This window comes from Protopterus annectens, chromosome 9.part0 (assembly GCF_019279795.1).
Source record: "Protopterus annectens isolate FY-2018-M chromosome 9.part0, PAN1.0, whole genome shotgun sequence".
Classification (NCBI taxonomy): Eukaryota; Metazoa; Chordata; order Ceratodontiformes; family Protopteridae; genus Protopterus; species Protopterus annectens.
This window is the reverse complement of record NC_056743.1, coordinates 898,475,811-898,503,062: the sequence shown is the minus strand read 5'-3', so window position 1 is coordinate 898,503,062 and position 27,252 is coordinate 898,475,811. Positions and strand designations below refer to the sequence as shown.

General features: G+C 37.1%; 1 protein-coding gene across 1 annotated transcript in view; it reads left to right on the top strand.

The window, feature by feature from the left end:
• Positions 1 to 27,252, top strand: part of LRP1 (LDL receptor related protein 1) — a 2,772,300-nt gene that overhangs the window by 1,370,948 nt on the left and 1,374,100 nt on the right. The window contains exon 27 of the mRNA XM_044083629.1: positions 23,910 to 24,154. Within this exon, the coding sequence (XP_043939564.1) occupies positions 23,910 to 24,154 (245 nt within the window). The remainder of the gene's footprint in view (positions 1 to 23,909; positions 24,155 to 27,252) is intronic.

Sequence of the window (27,252 nt, the reverse complement as noted above, 5' to 3'; positions counted from 1 at the left end):
TGGGTGTCAGGATTCACAAAAAGCACCAAAATTACTTGTAGAACGAACACTTCTTTATTTAACAAACGAACCACTTCAAACCACATTAACCGCTTTCATCTATTACAGATAGACTTCATCAAAACACATTCATTAATTTCATGCTGGGTTATATACATAAATCCAACCAATCATACCATTTTTTAATCCATCATTTAAGTATACTCATTCTTTTAAAGTGCTCAGTGCTTAATAAAATCACTCCTACATACTTCTCACTCATTCCCACTTCTTATCAAGAAATACTATACAGTATATTAAAAACATAAAATAATGCGTAAACACTTTCATAAACTTTTACAAAATGTTATAATAATGCTGTAAAACCACCATTCAATCATAATCCATTACTTGTGTTGTATACTGTTCAACTTTTACTTTCCAGTACAGGCTTGGTAAAAATACTGTCGTTTATACCTAGGTGTACAGATGCATTTAAAAAATCTGCCACGTAGTTTATTTTTCCCCTAATTTCTTGCCAATAAGGCCGCCCCTAGGATTAGCCATTATTTGCTCTAAAATTGCAAATTTAAATGTGTCGCAACTTGGACTTTTGACAAGGTGTCTGTATAATGCATTTTTTATGTCTTTTTTCCTTGTACAGTAGAAATGATCATATATTCTATTCCTTAAACACCTATCTGTTTTGCCCGCATAGTAACATGGACATTTTGTACACTTCGCTAAATATATCACATGTTGGGTGCGGCAATTACCATTCTTGAATCTTACTACAGTCTTATTGTTGTCATCCAATATAAGAAAAGCACCTTCCATTATTGCACAACATTGGTTGCACCGTCCACACTTGCAGGTACCCCCATCCCTTCCTTTACTGTTATTAGTAAAGGGTTTACTTTCAAATTTACTCGTCAAATTTTGTCCTGTTTTGTGAACAAACACCGGATTTTCACCTACAGTCTTGTATATAATATCATCAGTTTTTATTATATTCCTATTATCTTCTACTATTTTTTGTATTTCTTTAACGTGAGAACCATCTTGGAATATACAAGCTCTCTGGAATTTATTATTTGTCTCACATATGTCTCCAATATTACTGTTACCTGGAGTTCTACTGAGCCCTGTACCTAGTAAGGGTTTGTACTTTTTGCCCTATTCTCCTTTAACATATTTTTTAATGTTGTCGATCAATTCTAAGGGATATGCTCTTTTACTGAACATATTTCCTATGTTGTCAAGTTCCTTTACCATGTCATCGTACTCAGAAGTCATTCTAGCTGCTCGAATGCACTGACCCTTTATTATGCTATGTTTCTGACTGTATGTGTGGCAGCTAGAATATTCTAAGTATGAATTACTAAAAGTATTAATTACCGATGTCCGTAAAAGATGATAATTGCATTACTTGTGGAAAGCAAATACCTCATATTATTCATACTGTATTCCTTGCTTTGGCCCTGACCACAATGTACCTTGCTGTTGGCTTTGTGCTTTATTTAATCAGCGCACTATCCGTCTTCGGTATATTTTCGCCTCTAAATATTTCGGTTCTCGGTTTAATTATCCAGAAATGTCTTCGGTTAGTCATCCGACTACCGGGATTCCGAAAAAAATGCAAAGATAAAGACAGAGACAGGCCACCGAGGTCCAAAACTGCCAATGACACTTCTCCTAAGCCAGTCGCCAGTACTCAGTGAGGCGATTTCGCAGCCCCTGATACCCGCTACTTCTGATTCGAAGGCCTCTACTGAGACCCATTCGGAGTCTGGTATGCCGCGAGATGCTTCCACTATGGAACCCGTGGTTGTTTCTACCTTGGATGGATCTGGAGCCGCTGTGCAGGCACCAGCTTCTGAGGGTGTATTCAGGCCTACGGACTTGCATATTAAACTAACACCATCTTCTTTACTTAGGCATAAATCTCAAACCATGCCTAAAAAAAACAACGCCCAGGCCACATGCTCAGGCCTCTATACCTAAAAAACAAATGATAAGAATGGCTGAAGATCTAATAACTCTAATCTGGGGTAACCCCCCCCCCCTTCTAAGAGGCCTAGGACTGAAGTTGATGATGAATCTTCTGACCAGGATTCTGTTTTTTTTTTTTGATTATTCTGATGATCTGGGTTTGCCCTTCTCTACTTATGAAGATTCTGATGCAGAGGACTCCATTCCCTCTGCTTCCCCTCCTGAGGATTTTTCTTTTGGGGAAACCTTACATACTCTAAGGGAGTATTTCCACTGGGAAAGCCAGGAATTTTCTGATTCAAAAAATAGGCTTGGGGATTTCCTTCTCCTACCTCAGCATAAGCCTTTAGCTATTCCTCCTGTACTAGACATTGTTGATGCTTTCTCGGAATCTAGTTTGGCCCCTGATTCCTTGCCTCCTGCTCCCAGAAAACCTGACAGATACTACAGGGTGCCTGAGTCCCACAAGTTCCTTTTTAAAAATCCTATTGTGGATCCAGAGACTATTTCACAGGGGCCCAAGGGCATTAAGGTTTCTACTGCTAAAAATCCTACCCCTTTTGATAGAGACTCCAGGGCGCTGGATAGATGGGGTAAGAAGGTTTACACTTCTGCAACCTTGGCCATTAGGGCTTTAAACTGCCAGTTTCATATGTTAAAGTATCAGCAACATGTTATTGCTTAAACAGAAAATGATGTTGATTCCTGACTGGGTGGAAAATAAAGAATTACAGGATTTAATGCATTCTGCTGAACAAGTTGGAAAACATACTTTGCAATGTTGATTTGGTTCATTAGAGGCCTCTTGCAGGGCTGCTGTTACTGGGCCTGTACTCAGAAGGCATGCTTGGCTTAAGGAGCAATCTGCCTGATCATGTTAAAGCTAAATTGTTGGATGCTCCCTTAAATCAGGACCGTCTATTTGGTAACAAAGCTGAGGAAGTTCTTAAAAAGATGGAAGATAAAGCTAAATCTATGCAAACTGTTAGAGTTCTTAAGAGTTCAGCCTCCTAGATTTAGTAGGGACTGGCCCTCTAAGAATTGGTCCTTTCCAGCCCCTTCTAGGTCTTCTCAAGCCAAACCCAGACACAGCAAAAAAACCAGGTTTCTGTCCCAGGGGACACACAGGACTAAGCAGTGGGGGCCTCCACTTCCAGATCTAGGAATAATAAGACTCCCCCCATGGTAAACAGTCTCAATGACTTTTAAAATTTCCAAGCACTTCTCAACTGACTGCCCCTTTGGGGGGAAAGATTGCTCTTCATGCAAAGAATTGGGAAATCATTACAGGACAAATGTGTTTTAAATATAGTGTCCCAGGGATACAGATTTCACTTCTACATGTTGCCAACACCAAGCGGGTGGCCGGACCTACCCCCAAATCAGTGGGCAGAGGCCCAAAAACAAGTATTTTCTCTTAAGCATGGGGGCTATTCAACTGGTACCAGAAGAGGAAAAGGGGCAAGGCTTCTACTCAAGACTTTTCCTGGTACCCAGAAAAGACAATTCATGGCATCCTATCCTGGACCTGTCTACTCTAAACACCATTTTGGAGATTCCAAAATTCAAGATGTTGACTCTTCACCAATTACTTCCTATGCTAGGCAAAAATGCGTGGTTGGCAACACTACATTTAAAAGAAGCATACCTGCGCATCCTAATCAGGGATCTTGCAGAAGATACCTACGCTTCAAAGCAGGCTACACGCACTATCAGTTATCTGCACTGCCCTTTGGCTTATCTACTGTGCCCAGGGAATTCACAAAGTGCCTAGCTCCAGTTATTGCATTTTGCAGGCTTAAAAATATTCAAATATACCCATACTTGGACGATTGTCCAATACAGGCAGAAAGCCAGGACATACTGTTCAATCATCTGGCCTTTGTACAAAGGGTTCTAACTTGTCTGGGGTACACCATAAACGAAAAGAAATCACACCTGGTACCGTGTCAACAAATTATATTCCTGGGAGCAAGCTTGAATACAACTTGCCAGATGATTTATCTCACGCCAGAGAAACAAATTCATTTGACCATCTACTTCAAACAAGTGGCCACAAAAACCTTGCTATCTGCAAGACAAATACTGCAAGCCTTGGGGGTTCATGGCCTCCTGCATTCTTCTTACTCCGTATGCAAGACTGCATATGAGGAAACTACAGTGGTATCTAAAAAGCCTATGGTGTCAACATTCTCATGATCTAGAAGCAATGATTGCTATCATACCTTGCCTACGCCTAGAGTTCCTTTGGTGGGCAGAGGCCTGCCACCAAAACAAGGGACTACCTTTCACACCACCCCCTGCTACCCAAACCCTAACAACAGAAGCATCAGGCTATGTATGGGGGGGATTCACTTGTCAGGGAAGTGCATTCAGGGCAAATGGAACCCAAGTCAAATGCACCTGCATATCAATCAAAAAGAAATGTTAGCTGTATAGAATGCTCTGACAGCCTTCAAGGACCACATTCTTCCAGGACAACTAATGGTAAAGATGGACAACACCACTGTTATGTGGTACATAAACAAGCAGGGGGGTACACATTCTTACCCCCTCTGCAGACTAGCCATGGCATTGTGGAACACAGCCTTGAGCTACCAAGTGCACCTTACAAGCTTAATTCCTGCCAGGAAAATTAAATACACTGGCAGACGGACTAAGCAGAAATCTTATGGACCCACACAAGTGGAAACTGGAACCAAGGATTTTCAACATGTTGACAAGCAAATGGGGAAGCCTAGATATAAACCTGTTTGCCTCTCCCCAGAACTACCAATTGGACAAATTTTGCATAAGGACTCCCCACAAGCAAGCCTGGAAAGTGGATGCCCTGTCCTTCAGCTGGAAAAACCTATCAGTCTATACCTTCCCCCTTCTGCCTCTGCTCTCCAAAGTATTACTAAAAATCAAACAGGACAAACCAAGGATGATTTTGATTGCTCCTGACTGGCTATGCCAACACTGGTACCCCTTCCTGTGCAGTGTGTCACAGTTATCCCCATGGCATCTGCCTCAGACTCCTTCCCTGTTGTCTCAGAAGGAGAACCAGATTCTGCACCCTCCGCTTCTAACACTGAACCTTGCAGCGTGGCTAATTACATCATTTCTCCTTTACAATCCCTCAGTAAACCTGTGATGGATATTATTTTAGAGGCAAGGAGGCCTAATACTAGAAAGTCTTATGCTGAAAAATGGAAAAGATTCTGTGCCTGGAACCATTCTCAAGGGATGAGCACAGCAGTGCCCAATTTACCTCAGATTTTACAATACTTAACTGAGATGCTTCACAAGAGCCTGTCTTTTTCCTCCATTAAAATCCACGCCTCAGCCATTTCAGCTCATTATAACACAGAACCTTCCCTCTTCTCTTTTCCACTGCTCAAGCAGTTCCTCAGAGGGGCCAAAATTTGAGACCACCCAGGAGAGCTCCAACCCCCAGCCTGGGACCTTAACTTTGTTTTGGAGAAACTCACTGTACCTCCTTTCGAGGAGCTGCTACTGCAGACTTAAAATTTCTTTCTTGGAAAACAGCTTTCCTTTTAGCAATCACTTCAGCTAGAAGGGTATCTGAATTACAGGCCATTATGGCAGTGGAGCCTTTCATCATCTTTCATGCGGACAGGGTGTCCCTCAGAACCAATCCACCCTTCATGCCCAAGGTGGTATCCAGTGTGGCTCTTAATCAGTCCATTAATTTGTCAACCTTCTTTCCCAATCCACAGAACAAAGGGGAATGGATACTGCATTCCTTAAATGTGCACAGACAACTTTAGATTCTGCTTGGACAGGACCAAACCTCAAAGGAAATCTGAACAACTGCTGGTGGCATTTGCTGCAGGGGCAGAGGGAAAGGCTATTTCAAAGCAAACCATTTCTAAATTGCATTCATTTCTGCTATAAGCACCATGGAAAACCTATCCCCCAGGGGATCAGACCTCACTCCACCAGGGCTGCATCTACCTCTACAGCCTTTCTCAGAAGCGTCCCTAGCAAGGACATCCTAGAAGCTGCTGCCTGGAGTTTTGTACATACTTTCACCAAACATTATCATTTACCAATTTTCTCTAAATCCAGAGCTGGCTTTGCCACTGCAGTCTTGCACAGCCTTATAGCCGGTCGTAATGCTATCTAAAGTGAAACACGAAGAACATAGTACAGTTGTGTACACTTAGCATAAATGTAGATGTTTGAGTGTATTCACTGTTGCAATCCTGGTTACCCTCCCTCCAGCCCCCTAACTTCTTTTGGCTATACGTCTACCTTTCCTTACTATGCTTAAAAACCTTTTTGGTGTATTTGCTTTTTTATTGGAAGTATATCATTGTACTTTTATATTTAATTGCTTCCCATTAGGGGGGGGCACCTGACATCTGGGGCAAGCAAAACTGATATAATAGCATCAGCTGCATGTTTTATATACCTGACATCATGGAAGAAGGGACAGCAACCGACGTAGGACCCAAGACTTTGTTAATCAGGCTGACTGAGGGCTACCTGCAAGCAGATAACCCAAATGTAATGACTGCAACAGTGAATACACTCGAGGATCTACATTTATGGAAAGTGTACACAACTGTACTTTCCCACACTATGGAAAGTATCACATATAATTCCCCCCCACAAAGGTGGCTCCTCCAAAGAACTAACAAGTTATCGTCCCATAGCTGTTCTTTGTCCACTCTCCAAAATACTAGAGAGATGCATTCACTCTCAGGTCTCAGACTACCTCCTTACTAACAACCTCCTTTCCAATACTCAGCATGGTTTCCGACCAAACCATAACACTACCACCACCTTACTATCCTTTACTAACACTATCCTGCAGCATAAAAACAATGGCTATCTCTCCTCTGCTACTTTCCTAGACCTATCTAAAGCATTTGACATGGTCCCACACAAACAACTCATCTCTGTCCTCAATGACCTATCCTTATCTCAGTCATTGACCAACTGGTTTCAGAGTTGCCTGTCTGACCGCCAACAATCCATTGTATGGCAGAATGACATATCTCCCCAACTACCTGTCCACCACCGGTATTTAATAGGTCACAGGACACAAGTAGTATGCGTTACACTGGTATGGGTTTGTCTGAAGGGCTTGACAATGAGTATAGTGGGCCAAATAGTGACAACAATGAGGAAGCTTTGCCCCTCCGCCACAGTGAAAGATTATTAAATAATAATGTAAGAGACGACAACGAAAGCAATGCAGTGGGTAATAGTTCATATGCCCAAGGGTCTGTGGAAGTCGATGACCAAAACCCTCATAACCAACAGAGTTTTCCCAGAAACAAAAAAGCTGGACAAACAAAGAATCAGGGGAGGAACAATCAGACCAATTACAGGAATCGAAGAACACAGCGCAAGAGATGACGGCACATTTTAGAGATCCAGTGATTATTGTTGATTCTAAAGGTGACTTTAAAATATTCAGTATTGATTCTGATTTGGTGGAATTTTTTTCAAGGGGTTTATCCTTTGTGCTTGACTCACATTTTGATATGGCTAGAACCATTATTGACCTCAAGATGTATGTAAGAAAATTGAATTTAAAGGTGTTGTTGGGTGATAAGGGTTTCAACGGGGGACCATTTAAGGTATCCAGTGTCTTTAATCCTCCACTGCATGAAACATTACGCTTGTTTGAGAAAATGTGTGAATACGACTTAAGAGCCTTGGAAGCTAATACATTTTTAGCTTATAGAAAGGGAGTTAACATCACTATATATCAACGTGAATTTATTGCAATGTTGCAGAAATGCAACATTAGGGTTATGAAGCCTGATAAGGGGGGCGGTCTTGTTTTTATGGATTATTTCCTTTATGTTGAGAAAATGTTATTATTGTTGGATTCCGACTCCTATGGGGTAGTAAGCAATAATGAGGTTAACATAGCCTATGCTAAGATCAGAGGAATCATAGAAGATTTATTTTTGGAAAAAGTCATTGACATGGAGTTGTACCAATATTTGAACGTGGTAGCGCCTAGGTTACCAGTCTTTTTTGGTATTCCCAAAATTCATAAATCTTTACAAAACCCCCCTTTTCGGCCGATTGTTGACGGTCACGACTCCATAACCTTTGCATGTGCAAAATTTATAGATAGTATTTTAAGACCATTAATTAGCAATGAGCCCCAGATTTGCAAGGACTCTTGGAGTTTTCTCCGGAACATCAACGATATCCCCTTTGATATCAATTTTTGGTTTTTAACTATCAACATTAAAGATTTATACACTGTGATACCACAGGATTAGGGGATCCATTGGGTTTGTGAGTTCTTGCAAGACAGGAAGATAGATGACAACATCATTTAAGTGGTTGAGACCCTTTTATAAGTTGTTTTAAACAACAATTTCATGCTGTTTAATGGAAAAATCTTCTTACAGAAATCTGGGGTGGCTATGGGATCGCCCTGTGGTGGCAGTTTTTCCAATTGTGTTTTGGCCTATTGGGAAAGGACATTCCTGTTTACTAATGAACATTTTGTTAAGAATGTCGCCTGGTACACTAGGTACCAGGACGATATGTTCTTAGTTTGGAAATCAGCACCCGCTGAAGTTCCAATGTTTTTGGAAAGTATTTCCAGATTAACTAACTTTTTGGAATTTACATATGAGTTACAGGAAACAAGTATCAATTATTTGGATATTCTTCTGATTAAAGACACGGTTAACATGAGATATAAGAGTCTCATTTATAGAAAGCCCACATATTCCAATGCCTTCCTCCATTTCACCAGCTGCCACCCTAGCCACAAAAGAAAGCAGTTGTGAAGGGGCAGATGGTTAGGGCGACAAGGATGGTTTCCGACCAGAATGACTTTATGATGGAATGTGAACATTTATGTGAAATGTTCATCAATAGGAGATATCCATCTTTTCTGGTTTTGGACATCAAAAAATAAGTGATACATAAGAGGAATTTTGGGGTGTACATACCGATTCTGTCAGGGGATAGTGGTCCTTCGAATGAGGACCACACTTTTAACATCACTACACACGATAGAAGTACATGTAATGGTTTTTATAGTACTAGTTTTTTGTGCACCTTTAGTGTGGATCATTTAGAGATATGGAGATTGCTTAAAAAGAACTGGGCTCTGTTGATGGAGGACACCCATGTAAGTAGTAATTTGGGTGACGGTCCAAAAGTCATATACAGGAAGGGGGAATAATTTGAAATTTTTGCTTGAGGTTAAACCTCAAGGTTGTACTAATAATAACAACAACCTTTCCTCTGGGATTACAAAGTGTGGGGCATGTAGACAATGCAAGTTTATATGCACTGACTCAATGGTTAAAATTAGGAACCCAATGTTCAAAGTAAAGGGAAAATTTAGTTGTGGTTTACGTGGCCTTGTGTCAGAAATGCGCTGCTTTTTATATAGGTAAAACTGAAAGGAAGTTAAAGCAGCGCATTTATGAACATACATATGCAATTAACAAGCATGATTCTAACAATGCTCTTGCAAAACACGTAATAAATTTTCCAGAACACACTTTTAAATTTACCATCCTTACAAAAAGAAATGTTGGGATTCGGGGTGGTCCTTGGCAGACTAGATTAGAAATGGATGAACTTATTTGGCAAATCCACACGGCTGCTTACATGTATCCAGGTTTGAACGATCATGTTTCCATTGCTTGTTTTTTAAGATATTATTCTATGAAAAGGTGAAATCATGGTCCTTTTATCTGTATATTTAAGGTTTAATTTTATTTTCATTGTTTACCTTTTATTGTTATAAAGTTATTTTAGTATAATTTAAATGTGCTTTGTTACATAACATAAGTTGGTGGAGTGATGAACGAAATGAATGATATTTTTTTTAGTTTTTGATATTTTATTCTGTTTTTGAGTTTTAACAATGGACAGAAAGTAGCGTTATTTAATTTTAGAATTTTAATAATTTGTTACAATTGGTTAATTAAGTATTAATTGTTTGATTGCTACCCTATATAAGGATAGCAAGAAATTTTGCCATTTTTTTGTCTGAGGAAGGAGGGGCACTGGTCTCTCCGAAAGCGTTTGTAATAAAACGGATTTTATGTCATCACAGCTTGGGATCGTAACTGCAAGATTGCTTTTGTGTTTTTTTTCTCAGTTTGTTTGGCTCTTGTTCGTTGTATTTGGAGTCTATAGGGGTTCCCCAAGGATCCATCCTTGGACCCCTACTCTTTATTTTCACCAATAATCTAGCCTCTGCCACCAAACATGGCACACACATACAATACGCAGAATACTCGACCATCATCTGCTCAGCCCAGTCCCTACCCAAACTACAAAAAGTCACACAGGAAGCCTTTTCCTCCGTTGAAACTTGGTTATCCGATGCCAAGTTAATACTCAACCCAAACAAAACTAAACTACTCCACTTCCAACCCACCAAACATACTCACAACAACTCTCACTTTAACATCACAGCAAAAGACAACACCACTGTACACCCAACAGAACACACCAAATTGCTAGGAGTGGAAATAGACAGTAAACTAAAATTTGACATTCACATATCCATGACCATAAAAGTCCGCAAAAAACTAGGAGCGTTATTCAGAAATAAGCAACTTCTCACCAAAGCAGCAGAGATTTCAGCAGCATATTCCCACCTTATCTCCACCCTACTTTATGCCTCTCCAATATATACCAACCTAAGGCAATGTGATCTAAACAAGCTAGAGACCTGCTACAACAAAATCGCCAAATTCGCCACATGGGCATCCTACCGTAGCTCTCACTCTCTCTCACTTGCTGAACTGGGCTGGCTTGAACTCCCTTACCTCCTTCAGTGGTATCAACTCACGCTCGCCCACAAACTAGTAAACCATCCACTAAAAGTCCCATCCCTCCAGAATCTACTCCAACCTTATCGCACCACCAGACCACTAAGATCCAGCAACAAAAATTGCTTTCAGGTCACTAAAGCCAATAACTCTGCTGGAGAAGCACTATTCTCTTGCACCATAGCCAAATTATGGAACTCCCTCCCACCCACAATTACCTTCATACCGTCATGCACCCATTTCAAAACTTTACTAAAAACGCACCTAAAAACATGCTGGCTATGCCCTTGCAACACCCCTTCTAATATCACCCACCCACTACCTTTCTTTCCACACCACTAACTACCTTGATTATAGCAAGCTCGGATGCTCATAAGCCTAACTACTTATTATACAGCAGGAACTTATTCTTGTAACAATTGCTAATGTCTGTTATGTACTTTGCAGATGATAACGATTCTAGTTGGATAACGATTCTAGTTGTCTACTGATGTACTATGTTCTTCATCTGTAATTATGTTTGCAATTGTTAATTGCTATGTTGATCAAATTATGTAAATCCAATGTAACTACTGTCTGTATATTTTAACTGTGGAGCTTTTCTCCCCAGGCCTCCGCTGAAAATGAACCTACGTCCAGTCGGATACTCCCGGTCAACAAATGTAAATAAATAAATAAATATACTGACCTCCTTCCCACTGGTATTCTTTTTACAGCTCAAGTATTTTTGCAAAGACAAGGAATACTACTGCAGTGGTGAACATAATGTAGTTATGAACAACTCGGAGTAACAGTAGATATTTAGGAGATCATTTTTAGGGTTTACTATCATTTCAGAGATCGCACTTTGTGCGAATTATCATTTCTATGAACCAGAGAAATGAAAACAAAAACAGCGACCGACAAAAAAGTCGAACACAGAAGTGGAGAATATTCTAATTTGACACAATTCAAACATTCACCACACTTATGCAACTGCTATTTATTTATTTTATTTATTTATTGACATTTGTTAACCGGGTTGGTCTAGCTGGGCTTGTGGGCCATTTTCAGTGGAGACCCGAGGAGAAAAGCTCAAAAAAAAAAAAAAAAACACACAAACAGTTTATAGAGACTCAAACATTTGAGTCAAAATTAAGGTCAAAATCAGTTATACAAGAGCGTTAGAGGCAAAGCAGAAATGCAAACGCATGATAACTCAATATTTTTACAGACTAAAACATATATTTACATGTTTACAAAAAGAGTTAAGTCCAACAGTATTGATTGTAGAGTTTAATAAGTATCCACAATAGTGGCGTACTTAGCTGTATGTGGAGGGACAGAAAAGGTATATAGTAGGGTTGTGGGGAGCTTAAGAAGGGGCTTGACAAGGACATATTTTGGAGTTGAGTAGATGAAGTTTGAGTTTTTCTTTAAAATGGGATGGGTGAGTGATGGAACACATGTCTCTTGGGAGTTTGTTCCAGGCTTGGGTGATGGAGTATTTGTATAGGAGTTTGCCAGCTATTTTGTTTGGGTTGGTAGATTTGTAGTAGTTGCTGATTAGAGGTACAGAGACTCCACGAAGGAGTGTAGATAGAGATGAAGGAAGAGAGAGCAGGGCAGGATGAAGGTTTGTAAAGAATGAAGTGTAACATTTGAAGTTATGAAGTGGTAGAAGAAGGGGGAGTTCTAACCAGTGGAGAGTATTTAGGGCAAGGCAGTCATGTGTATTGTATATTACTGTGCAACACACAGTAAAGAAAATTTTTGCAGGGGGCAATCCCCCTTGCACCCCCTGCTACTTATATATACAAACTGAGATCGTACTACAGTTAGTGAAAGGGTACATTTCCCGATCCTTCCTATAGTGCGATCTGCATTAAAATGTAGAAATTCACAACAGCAAATGCTGCAGTGCATTCACTGTTGTGCATTTCTACATTTATTTATTCTTTCTTTTGATACTATCAAATTGGGCTTTTGGACTAATGTAAATCGAACAAAGTTCAGTGGCCCATTTGATAGTAAACCTATTTTTAGAGTGTAAACTTACACCTTTCAGTCCTTACCTTTTTTTTATTTGGAGTAAGGTTTCTGGCACTTTTTTTTTTAAACAGCTTTATTGAAAACATTATTGTAACAAACAAATATTTTGAAAAAGATTGAACAATTTTTTTTTGGAGTACAGTAAAAATAGAAAACATTAATATAATAGAATAACAAAGAACTATATGCAGTGATGTTCACTGTATATCAAACAAAGGAATCAGTTAAATTACTATTTATGTAGAAAAAAGAAAAGGGAAAAAAATAAAATTAATACATTAATCTAATTCTTTAATAATTCATGTATATTTTTCCATTGGTAATATAAATTTGTATTCCTCGTAGATTTGGATTTAATAGTCAACATTTCTAACTTAGATACTTCCAAGAGAAGACCTTTAAATTCATTAAGTGAAAGAATAGATGAAGACTTCCAGTTTTTTGTAATTATTTTCCTGGCAACGGACAAAATGGACCAGACCAAAGAATACTTGCTTTTCTTTATACAGTCTGGATATGGTGAATTGAATAGTACAAGAGATTTAGTGAGCAAAAAGTTGTCTGTAAATATTGCCTGTAAAAAATATTAACTTCTTCCCAAAATTTCTTTAATAATAATATGGCTCCAGACAGTTTTTATTTCTGTATTACATCTCCAGCATACAATATCTTATTCAGTTATCTTGTATTTTGTGTAGTGAGAAATGATTTATGTAACAATCTCCATGTGAAGATTCTCCATTTAAGTGAAGAAGTAGTTTTGCTAGCTTTGACTAGTTTTGACTGAAGAAAATTAAATTTGTCTTTCTCTGAAGGGATAAAATTATTGTTTACAGAAAATGAATTCCAATAGTTATCTGAGTGTACGTCTAAATCTTGCTTAATTGCTCCATAAATATATGATGTATTATTTTAACTGATAGATTATGCTGGATAGATAAAATCAACTATTGAATAAGTTTAGGTATTGAATTCTTAGCAGTTGTGGGAATTGAATCTAATTTATCTAAAATATATTTTCTAAATTCTTGCAAATCTAGCCAAAGTAAAGTTTTAAAATTATATTCTTCTATAAGAGTATTAACAGATTTTACCTCATTTTTATTCAATCTTTTGAAGCCAAAATATTAAATGTTTAAATAGTGACATTTTTCGAATAATCTTTAGAGAAAAAAATCCCTTGTGTGTATAGGCAATAGGAAAGATGAGAAACAACCAATTCTCAAACATTCTAAACCTAAATATATAATTCTTAAAGGTCTTTAGGATTAAAATTACATAAGTAGATTTAAACGTCTGAGTGGAATAATTGGAGAAATATTTTAAACTCCGTATGAATGTGTTATTTACTAGTTTTGATAGATGAGTATTAACTTTATTTTTAGTATTCTGAGATTTAATGTAATCTCTTTCCATTTTGCTAGATTTTCTCCATCTGTAAGATAGGAAATTGTTTTAATTACTGATGAGATTGAGTACATTTCTAGATTTGGTAAAGATTTGCCTCTATTTTCCCAACTATACATATGAAAAGATAATGCAATTCTAAGTTTAATTGGATGTCATAGAATTTTTTTAATCAGTGTGTTAAACTTTTTTAGTAAAGAATTTGTAGGGGGAATTATATACAAAATTATTGGAAGCAATATCTTTATAATGGAAAGTTTCTCATCCATTGTGAATATAATGTTCCATTTACTTATTAAACTCTCTGTAGTTGATATACTTTTATTATAATTTATTTGTAAAATGTTTTTAATATTAGTATAGTTATACCTAAATATGTTGTTTGTTGCGATTGAGGTATATATTTTATATTCATCTTGTATACTATTAACATTTTGAACCAATTAGAAGGATTTGAGTTTTACTGTTATTAAAAGCAAGGCCTGAGTTTTTTTTTTTAAATATATCCATGCCTTTGAACAATTCTTGCAAGGTAGGATTATTACCACCAAGGGTAATTAATACATCATCAGCAAACATTTGAATTTTTGATGTTTCATTAGAGCTTAGTTTATAACCTTGTGTGTTACTATTTCCTCTGATTAAGTTTGCCCAATATTCTATACTTAATGTGAACAAAAGAGAAGATAAAGGGCAACATTGCCTGGTTCCTTTTACAATAGGTATATTCTGGGACACATTTTTACCAATTTTATATAGGCTTGACTTCCATTGTATAACTGAGTGATAAGATTAATAAAACTCTTAGAGAAATTTAACTACTTCAATAAAATGAAAAGATACTCCCAATTAACTAAATCGAAAGCACAGTTGATATCTAAACTGACTAGAGTTCAATTATTCTTTAAGATTTTCATTGATTCAATTAAAGTTATTTTTCTTTTAATGTTATTGTAGGATGTTCTATTAATTATAATGCCTGTTTGGTCCATGTCTACCAGGGAAGGTAAAAAAAATTTTGAGTCTGTCAGCATAAATAGACATAAACATTTTATAATCTGTATTTAACAAAGAAATTAGTCTGTATGTAGAACATTTTGTAGGGTCTTTATTGGACTTTAATATAGGCGAAATAAATGTATACTTCCAAGAAGCAGGTATTATGTTTTTATTTTGGGCTATGTTGAATACTGTGTGTAACAAAGTTAAAGCTTTGGTAGGTAAATTTTTATAGATTTCAGAAATTATACCATCATTTCGAGTAGCTTTATTTTGTTTATGTTTAGTCATTTGATCTTGTGTATCTTTAAAAGATATTTGTTTATCTGTTAGTTTTGTTTGTGTTTCTGATAATCTGTTTTTTTATGTTTTTATTGATAAATGGTTGAATATCCCTTGTAACATTAATCATAGTATTTGAGTGGTTTATTTTTAAGAAAAAAATCTCTGAACTCATTTACTATGTTACGTAAACCAGAAACCATTTTTCTTTTTGTTGGAGAATATATTTCGTTAATTTGATTACACTTATTTAACCTTTTAGTTTTGTTGGCTAGAATATTCATAGATCTAGGATTTATAGAAACATTTACAAGTTTAAACTTCTCTAATCATGGTTTTATGATTAATATTTCTAAGTATATATTATTCAAAGTATTTATTTCATTTATTCTAACTTTCTTATCTAAGTCTCTTGAAATATCAAGTCTTAAGCTGTCTAGTTTTGATTGTATGTCTTGGAGTTCTTTATCCCATGGGTTTCTTTTCTTTTTATACTAATCAATAATTCTACCATATAGATAAGCTTTTAGAGCATCCCAGATAAATATTTCAGAAGTTTCCTGTGTGTTAAGTTCAATAAAATGTTGTACTTTAGAGATAAAATTAGTAAAATCTTTTATTTAGTTATATAAGCTGGTATCCTCTTAATTTGAACATTAAAGTTAGAATATACTGTAAGGTCAAAAGTTATGGAATTATTATCTGAAAGAGGACATGAAATCACTTTTGAGTTTGATAGAGAATCAGTTAGGCTATTAGAAAATAAAACCCTACCTATTCTTGAATATGAACTATGTCTGTGTGAGTAGAATGTATAGAAGAATGATTTAGCATCAGCAAAATATTAATATCCTTCAGCATTTGTGAATCAGAGAATTTGTTTAATCGTTTAGCTATTGCTGGAATTTTCCTTTTGTAATTAGTACTAGAATCTTTTATATTTGAAATACAATTGAAATCTCCAGCTAAAATATTACCCTTAGAGAACTGTACTATACGGCCTATATGTTTTTTTACTGTTTTTAGTCTAATGCTAGGTATCCAATATATATTTATTAAAGTCAAGATTTTATTATTAAATTCTAGAACAACTGAAGATAACATCCCTTTATTATCTTTGTATGTGTCTGTTATTTTAGGCATAGGTAATGTATTTTTTCCATAGTATGGCCACTCCTCTTTTTTTCTGTGTGTTCAGAGCTAATCAAAATTCTGTAAGATTTGGTATCCAGTTTTGTAATATCTTCAGTTAATAAATGGGTTTCTTGGAGAAATATTAGCTGAGAGTTATGTAGTTTAAGATATTTATTCAAGGATTTTATCTTGTTAGGATTATTTAATCTATTAATGTTTAATGATATACATATTCAAACAATTCCTCCTCATCTTCTAGTTCAGTATGTGTCTTAAACCTGGCTGACATTACCCTTTATTTCTTTACCCTTGCTTGTTCCTCTGTTTCTGTCTTCTTTTTCTAAATCGTTAACCACGTCTCCTATAGCTCCATACTATTTCTTCCTTTTTTCCTCTCTCCCCATCTGTTATAACGTTTATAGTATCTCAATCATTTTTTTCACCCACCATCTCTTTTGCATGTATATCGTCTGTTATCACTAACAATATTATCTTATTTTCAGTGTTCAATATTTCAATGAATGTTCTGCTGATATAACTGTATTTACCTTTTTTAATTTCTCACATACCAAAGACATGCTGTAGGTGGTTGGGCACTCTAATTTGGCCCTAGGTGTGTGTGTGTGTGTGCCTTCTGTGGAAGGTTGGGCGCTGGGCTGTCAACTCGACACTGTAAAACTCCACTGCCAATCATGAGCGGACATGTGATCCGCTGTGGCGACCCCTAACTGGGAAAAGCCGACAGAAGAAGAAGAATGTTCAATGATATACAATTTAAAGATGCCATAAAATGTTTATATTTCTTAGCAATACTTGTTGACTAATTTTTCCATGTTTTAGAGCACAATAAAAATTGAAAATAAGGAATACAATTAAAAGCTGTATATGAACTATATAAAACATTTTTCCAATAAAATATGCTTGTATCATATTCAACTGTGTGAAAATTAGTGAACATCATAAGAACTATTAACAGAAATTTGCAACATATGTTAATAACATAAACACTCTCGAACATCCCCCTGGAGTTATAAACTCCTAATTTGAGTGACATCTGTTGCTCAAATTGACCATCTATCTAGTAACAACACTCTCTTCATCCCCGCCTAGATATGTATGTTGTTGCATACTTGAAAATAAAATATACTTTTACATTATTAGGCAGTATATGTGACTAAAAAAGAAATATTATAAATAGAGTACGCCTAATACATTTGCATGTAATCATTCAATAAACATACTAAGAAGACAAATCAAATGTAACTGTCTCATTTTGGATTTATGAAATAACATATTAATATTGTATCAAGTCACCATATATTTTATAGACGTGTATATATATATATATATATATAACAGAAAAGAATGGAGTTTACATTTCTAATAGTATGTATGTTTGATAGTTGAGTTTATGTACTTCAATTTTCTATAGGTATTGTACAAAGTTGAACATTTTACTAAGTAAATGTAATGTGGAAATTCCTCTATGTAAGTCAGATTGAGTCTATAATATTCTATTCTCCTTTAATGTGTGTGGATGCATGATATGAATGCATTTATATTTTTTCTTTCTTTTTTTTTTTCCTTTTTTTATCAAGTGTGTCTTGCATGTGTGTATGAGGAGGTTGAAAATGTGGTTCTATGTTATGCAAGCAACTTTTAAACAATAAATGAATGTTACATGTTAAGCTTTTGTAGATTTTTTACCAAAAAAAATTATACTTTAATAATATATGCAAAGACAAATTCTTGGACAGCTCATGAGCTATGTTATTGTGAATTACATTTCTTTCTTCAGCACTTTTGCATGTACAAATCTGAGTACTGAAAACGTCTAACAAGAGATGAAATGTACAAGCTCAAAATGAACAATAAAGCATTACTACACAAGAAAAATACCATAAAACTGTACATATTTACCCCACTAACAATAGCAGTGCTAAAATGCCGCTCATTGACATGTGCTAGCCTATTCTCCACTTCAAGTTCCAACCTTAGTGATGTAAAGCCATATCCTGACTATTACCCATCTGTTTAACAGACATCCAGGCATGGAGAACCTCTTAAAAGGATGTACCACATTGGGGAATGACATCAGCAAGTGTGAAAATAATAAAAACAGTTCCACTGGATATCCTAGTGTAACAATGCCAACCACACGAATTATCACACTACAGACCAGACAAATAAACACAAAGAAAAAGTAGCAGCTGTTATCCATACAAGGAATATACATCTCTACAGGGAGTTTATGGAAAATATGGAATGAATGAGCTGCACCCCCCCATCCACGTATCGAACATCTAAAAAATGTTCTATAACATGCCAGTAATGAACATAGCCAGTGCAAAAACAAGCACAACAACTGAAGAAGTACAGGATAAATGCAGGAGCCCAGCGGATACCCAAATTGCAAATTTGCCCCTCACACATCATTACCCCAAGCAGGCAACTAAACCACAGAGGACAAATTAGCATGTACGATACAGTAAGACAATATATGTAGCGTGCAGACATATACTGAATAATCAACAACACACAGTGAAACTTGGCAGATGAAACATTGCATGTAATTGTGTGGAACAATGTGCTATGTGAACACTACAGAGCAGTTGTTCAGCTGGGACTCCACTATGACCAAGATATTAAAAAAAAAAAAAAAAAAAGTTTATACGTAAAGGTACCCCCAAAACCGGGATTCATAATGTGCAACAAGCAAAGCAAGACATCTAATTCACCACCACATATTGATACATATCATAAGGATCAACCACATATCAGAAGGACAAATCAAAGGCCATAACAAAATCATGGATTCCCTTAAAAACTTGTCTCTTGAGATAACTAGAATGCAGTATAAACGTGGCCAACCCTACAGGAAACCACCACCAAGGTGCATCCAGGATGTTCTTCTCCCACTAACAGAGCAATAAAATTGCAATGAATGTACGCCCAATGAAGAACTGAGCTCTCCCTGTCCTACAGTCCCCAGACTAGACACCCATCCAGGTTAGAACACACCACATCTACTCACAGGATGCTGAATAAAACCGTGCTCCACAGTATTGCATGGCCCCAAAATGACACCGCTGCCACACATCCTCACCAAGTGCACGCCGATCAATGAACCAGGCTCTCCCTGTCTAACCAACTTTCAAAATACAAGTCACCACCCACTTCATTTTGTTGCCACTACTGCATTTCTTGCTTGCAGAAGACATGTGTATCACAGTAAAGCCCAAGAATGTAGAGGTTATCTAATTTGGTCCAACCCTGCCAACAATAAAAACAAAAATGTCTTGTAAAGTCAATAAGTACTTTTACGATATAGGCATGTTGAGCAGAACACATAACTGCATTTCTCTCTTTTCCCCACTAGATGGCATTAGAGACCTGCTATTCTGATTATTGTTCTGTGTTCCGTAGTTCCTGAGCTCGGAGACCACACGATGTATGTCTCCATGGAAACAATGCTCCTCTCCATCTTCATGTTTACCAGCTGTGATGAGGTCGCAACTCAAGTCTGCAATTTTAAATCATATTCGCGAGGCTCAGGAGGGAAGCTGTAAGCAACTCTTCACTGTTAAAACAGCAAATTACCTCGTGGCAGGCCCGGGGGGAAAAAAAGGAAGAAAAAGGAGGGCTCGCATTTAATGCAATAGAAACCATAGACTCTACCTTTCAGGCCTGACACACCACTAGACCACCACTGATGTATTAACTAACAATAAACTACTAATCTTTCCACAGCAAACAACATCTAGTCCAAAACAAGCCAATATCCAGACAATTAAGGAGTCTCACCACCAGCAACTCCACAAAAAATATCCATTTAACATCACTCACCAAAAAAAAAAAAAAAACATTATATCAACACAGTCCTTGCTGCCGCCAAACACCCGAAACCAAACCACATCAGTTTACCAAAAGCACCTCCAGTTTCCACTACTACAACCACCAGCGAACCCCAATATTAGGACAAAAATATATTGAACAAAGCAACAACACAGCAACCACCCCCAGCAAAAACCTCCCTTTAAATACAGAGAAGGTAAGAAAAAACAATTCCAACAACACCAAAGACCCTTATTTTGCCATCTTTAACTCTCCGTACTTATTCTAGATACCAAAACACCACGGATACCATTCCCCAAATAAATGCAGCATCAGTACCAGCAATCATTAAATAAAAAATAAAAAAGACGAGAGAAATAAGAAAATAACAGGTTAAATAAATACTATTTACTTATTAAAATTTTCAAACTGCATATAACAAAGTAAACTATATTTACTAAAATGGTGCTTTTCTCTTATCGAGGCAACAGATGTAATGAGTGGTTGGACTGTTAACACATTGTCGTGTCTACAACAGGCTGTTAAGAATACTTTGCCAAATACAATGAAACAACTGACCATTTCTCAAAGTACAGTCTTCCAAAAGGAAACTGCACCCAAGCAGCATCAGACATGTTAAATACACATGTAATCCTCCTCCGTTTGTACTTATCAGCCGAGAGGCATAAATGGAACCCTTAACAGTACTCATGTAATCCTCCTCCGTTTTTACTTACCAGCAGAGAGGCATAAATGGAGCCCATGCAGCACCCATGTAATCCTCCTCCATTTTTACTTACCAGCAGAGAGGCATACATTGAACACATACATGTGAAATTTCTGTAGAAAATGTAACCAGTGCTTTAGGCATGGCCAAAACTCTTCAAACAACGGCATGTTCCTGTGCGGTGCTGTTGGCAGAATGAGGTACTGCCTAAAATGTAGGAATGTACAGTTTAGAAAACTGGGGGGGGGACTCATTCAAAATGTTCAAAGCTAAGCACAGATTGCTTCAACACTGAGTATTGTCTACAGGCATGAACACAGTGAAGAAGGTCTACTACTCACAAATAATATTTCACAAAGATGACACTGCTGTCGCTGATGTACATACAAAACCTTATACTTTCCTGCAAAGTGTCACCAAATGTTTTATTTACTGAAATGAAAATGTGTATGCATCCATCAGCAGCAGCAGTGTCATTTTTGCAACCACAACCTAACATTCCAACCACTCATTACATCTGTTGCCCCGATAACGGAAAAGTACCACTAAAATTATATGATAATGTCAGAAAAACAAATATAGATTATTGAAAAAAGGCTTTTACAACAAAAACTCACTTGTTGAACCATTTTCATCACCCGGACTTCTGGGTCATGAAATACATTTTGATTAAAAGAAAACCAGTGTAGAACTTTCCAATATTCACTTATTTTTGAGTTTCTTTTTATGTTCGGAAGTCTTCCAGGAACTGTTGTTTGTGTTTCCCTTAAGACTGGCATTTGCCCAATCCATTTCTTCTATTTCATCAAGTAGCATTCTTGTCTTAATAAAAGTGATGGCAGTTTCTAGGTCATCAAATATTTTTTGACCATCTTCAAGAAAGATTTTTAATCTGGCCGGAAATAATAGATGAGACTTTATTTGGGCTTTTTTTAAGTTCTTTAAGCATTGCCAGGAAAAGTTTTCTTTTGGCTATAACAGAAGATGAGTAATCATTATCAAAGTGTATGACATTATCTTTATACTTCATAGGAGATTTAGCCCATGCAGTCTTTAGCACTATTTCCTTATCATGTGATGATAGGAATTTCACTATAACAGATTTTGTAGAATTGGTTTTACCATTTTTGAAGAAGTCAAGGACCTGTGGGCACTCTCTATTCCATAGGAAAGAGCTTCAGGAAGCTCTAATATCTCAGGAAGCCATGAAGTTAAGACCTTTTCCATATTATTTTCTTCGACATTGTCAGGTAAACCAAAGATCCTGATATTATTTCTTCGTGATCCATTCTCTAGATAATTAATTTTAGTTTGCAAAAGGGTATTTTGGAGTGTCTATATTATATTCATCTTCTTGAATTCTAGTGTCCATATCATTTAGTGAAGTTTCTATTCCTGTAATCTGTCTCTTTTGTTGCTTAAGGTCTTCATGCAGCATTTCCATTTGTTGGGAACATTTTTCTTTAAAATTATCCAGTTTTATATCCATTCTATCAATTTTTGTTGTCAGTTCTTGAATAATTAGATAATAGTTACTGTAGTTATCTTTCGTAATAGTTGCTTCTTGAAGAGAAGATTTAGTGAAGCTCATTTTGTAGTCTGGAGCCAGAATATTATCTCAAGTACTTTCTGACAGGAAAAAATATAAAAATTGAAGACATTTTTATATACTGTCAAAGAGGAAGGTTAGAAGATTCCAAATATGTAAAAAAAAAAAAAAAAAAAAGGATAGTTTAATTAAAAAATCCTGTCGTAGATATTCTGAAAAGGCAGAGCAGAGATAAAGTGCTGTTACTCAGTGCTCATTTTGGCCATGCCCCTGTTTCTGGCACTTCTGAGGAGTTGGCTGCACACTGCATTTATGAGGGATGCCCCCAAAAGCTTTCCTCCTTCTTGTCCATGTTTTAGTTTGGAGGTCGTGTCAGTATTATGTCCATTTACTGTTCTTCTAGATAGATGAGAGGGCTACAGTTTTTATCAGCCCGTGGACCAAAGACAGAGGTTTTGGTTTTGATCTGTGGAAATGCTACAGTACTAAATGCTTTTCTGCTAGAAAGAACTGAAGAATAACGAGCTATATGTTAACATGGCATAAGACTGGAGGAGCTACACCACGAGGGATATATCAGAAGGCATGTTTGAAATCTGAGATGTTACATTTGGCAAAGTTTCTTAGATGAGTAATAGTACTGCACTAGTGATTTCCTACTGAAACATCTAATGTTACAGTAAGTTCTTTACAAAAATGGTATTGCATTGAATGATACTGTAAGTTAATAGGGTAATACCACTTTTGTTTGGATCACATGCCATCTTATCCTGGAAGAATTTTAACATGGTTTAAGCGTTACCCTAATGTAAGTGGGCCATTGTTTGGGGGGATTATAGTAGGCTTGATAAGCAACTGATGTTTGGAGTAAGCCCATTTTTAAACATTTTTGCTAGCCTCTCTCTCACAGGTCTACAGTCATAAGGTGCTTGAGACAGTTATACTTCCTGATTACTATTGTTAAAATGGTATTGCCAGAAAATGAATAATAGGAGTTTAAATCTGCAGATATTTGTCTCCTTTCAACTAGCTTTTACTCTTTGTATTTGATATTCTGTGTCACATCCATCAAAACATGTAGCTGTCCTTGGTTTTAAATCACTAAATATCTCATTTTTAAGTGTATACATATTTGTTTTTAATTAAATGTTTACATTATTGATTACTGCTTTTTATTGCTCTGCAATAGATCAGATGCTATTTATTCAGCATTATATGATGGCACAGGACATATTGAAGTGCTGCGAGGTCACGACTACCTGTCTCACCCTTTTGCGGTCACACTGTATGGAGGTGAAGTTTACTGGACTGACTGGAGGACTAACACTTTGGCCAAAGCTAACAAGTGGACTGGTCACAACGTGACTGTTGTACAAAGAACCAATACACAACCTTTTGACCTGCAAGTGTACCATCCTTCTAGGCAGCCTCAAGGTAAATCCTATATTTCCTTCTTGTATTTGAAATTGTCTTTCAAAACCTGGTATTAGTGGGCTAACTGCTTTTAGTGGAGAGCTAAATCTTCACGTAATTCTGTTTCCAATGATAATGTGCCATGTTTTTACTTAAAATAAGATGCTAAGTATGTGTAATGGAATAGAGAAGAAAGTATTTTTCTCTACCCTTGTTTTGCTTTAAGACCAGCTAAGGAAGAAAACTACTTTCAAGGATTATAGATTAAGCTATTAACTGCATGCACAAGATGCATCCATGCATTTCTGCAGATGCATTATGCTAATTCCTTCTGAAGAAATACTTGAAATATCTAGAAATATATTTTGCACACTTTATCTCAGGTATTAAATGTGGTCTCCATTCATAAATTTGTTAATGTTAAGCAGGCTAAGACCTACTTTAACATTAACCTAAAATAACCTTAAATAATCTTAAAAAGCTTTCTGTTAGCACAAAAACTGAAATGATTTTGTGTTCAAAACTCTTCTTCTTACTAAACAATATATAGAGATAGAGCATTGACTGGTATAATTTTGATGCATTTATTGCTTCACAGAGTTTCACTGCATGAGTACATTACTTGTTTCATTAAGTATGTTTTTAGATAAAATGTTTCTTTAAATGTATAAGCTGTTCACAAAATTGATTGGCTCAAGTGGCTCATGTGATGTCATAACTCCATTTTTAAACATTAGGTGTGATTATGTATTTTTATCTCTGAAGAAGTTCAAGGATATATTAAATGAATGAAAATGCTTGGTAAATCTAGACCAGTGTTAGAGGCCGTTTCTTTTACAGGCTTCAGTGGGATTGCTTGTTGTTTTTGTGGTTTTATTTATTTTTTCTACTTCGCTTTGGTTGAGTTTTGTGCAAATGGCAAATAAATTACAGAAGCAAATAAGATATGTATATGGAAACAAGTATATTTCTTGTGTGTGTTTTGTGTTCCTTCTTTAGTTCCATTATTGTGAATACTGACAGATGTATGAACTCTTCACATCTTCATATATCCACATAGCTTAATTACATTCATAGTTTGTATTTGTGGTTGTATAGGTTATTTATACCGGATTTAATTACATTTTTGTGTCCCGGCTGCTTGCAGACCATGGTTTCCCAGTCAGGTACTTGTTTGTCAGGCAGCTCACATGGGCTGCTGCTCACACTCAGTTTAGTTTGAGCAAGTTGCAGCAGCCCTAGGGAGGGAGTGGAGCCACCACTTGAACACATATCCATGTCTTGGTCAGGAAAGTGTGGCTTCTGTGGGGAGGGCTGGAGCTGCCTCTCAAACACACACCCATGTCCTGGTGAGGAAAGTGTAGCTGCTGTGGGGAGGGACTGGAGCCACCAGTCGAACACACTGCCATGTCCTGGTGAGGTAGGTGTAGCCACTGTGGGGAGGAACTGGAGCCACCAGTCGAACACACAGCCATGTCCTGGTGAGGTATGTGTAGCCACTGTGGGGAGGGACTGGAGCCACCAGTCGAACACACAGCCATGTCCTGGTATTGTAAGTGTAGCTGCTGTGGGGTGGGATTGGAGCCACTACTTGAACACATAGCCGTATCCCAGTGGGGTAAGTGTAGCTGCTGGGGGGAGGGACTAGAGCTGCCACTCGAACACATGACTGTGTCCTGGTGAGGAAAGTTTAAACTCTGTGGGGAAGACTGGAGCCATCACTCAAACACATACCTGTGTTCTGGTGAGGTACTTGTAGCTGCTGTGGGGATGGACTGGAACAGCCACTCAAGCACATAGCCCTGTCCTGGTGAGGTAAGTGTAGCCACTGTGAGGAAGGACTGGAACCACCACTCGAACACATAGCTTTGTCGTGGTGAAAAAAGTAAAGCTGCTGTGGGGAGTTACTGGAGCTTCCTCTTGAAAATATAGCCATGTTTGGCAAGGAAGTGTACATTTTTGTGAGGGTGTGGGAGTGAGTAAGAGTTAAGTGGTGAAGGTTAGGAGATGACTGGAGGATTATTTAATGGGGTAGGGTTAGGGAGTCACTGGAAGTTTTAGGGATAGGGTCAGAAGTAGAATTTTGGATTACAGTTTGGGAGTGATTGACTTAATTTTATAGAGTGATTAGGGAGTGAGTTTTTGTGTTATGTTTAGGGAGCAACTTGAAGTTTTATAGTTGTGCTGGTGGGGTTTGGGATTGGGGTTAGAAAGCAACTAGAAATGTTACTGTTCAAGACTGGGATAGAAATCAATGGTTAGAGCTAGGGTTCAGGACAAGCTATATATGCAGTTAAAATAATTTAGGTAGTAGGAGGTCAGGCACTTGCTGTTCTATGCAAATTGCAGAGAGCAAGTGAACTGTGAGCTAATGACTTGCAAGCACCTTTAGGAGACCCGGTTATATGAGATCCGTAAAGAATGGTTTAGATAATGTAATGGGAGACTTTGCAATAGAGTGTATGGAATGTACTACAAAATGTTAGTAAATAAATTATAAGCAAAGTCATTACTTTTTTGGCTGTTAGTGGTAGTTCACTGCATTGTATGTTATCCAGTTATCAAGGTATGACCAAGCACCCTTTTGGTGTTGCTCTTGATGAAAGCAGTTTAGATTTGTTGCTCCTTTTTGGAAAATTTTTACATATGTGACGTGTCAAGATTGTGAATGCTGACCATATGTTCCACTGCTACAGCTGACAGGACCATGTGGCTTGGCGCATGCTACCTTCTTAAGGATTTGTGATGTGCAGGCATGTTTGTGTTTGCTTGTGGCTGTCTGTGTTCATGGTCAGCAGTAGTGGTAGTGGGATTTTAAGTGGTAGTGGGATTTTAAGTGGCTGGTGGAAGACACAACTTTACTTTCAGTGCTCTTTTCTCTTTCGGACAGTCACATGTGCTAGGACTGAGGAAGGTTTGAGGCATTGTGAGTGAGCGGAAAGTAGTATCCAGTGCAGGCTTTGAACACAGGAAAAAAATGCTAAAAAACAAACAGCAAAAATAGTTTCTTCTCAATTATTTTTTAAGCATCACAGCCCAGCATTTTATTAAGACTGTAAACTGTAATGTATCAAGAACTAGAAGACTACATTTTTCAGCATTTGACCTCTCTCGCTTGC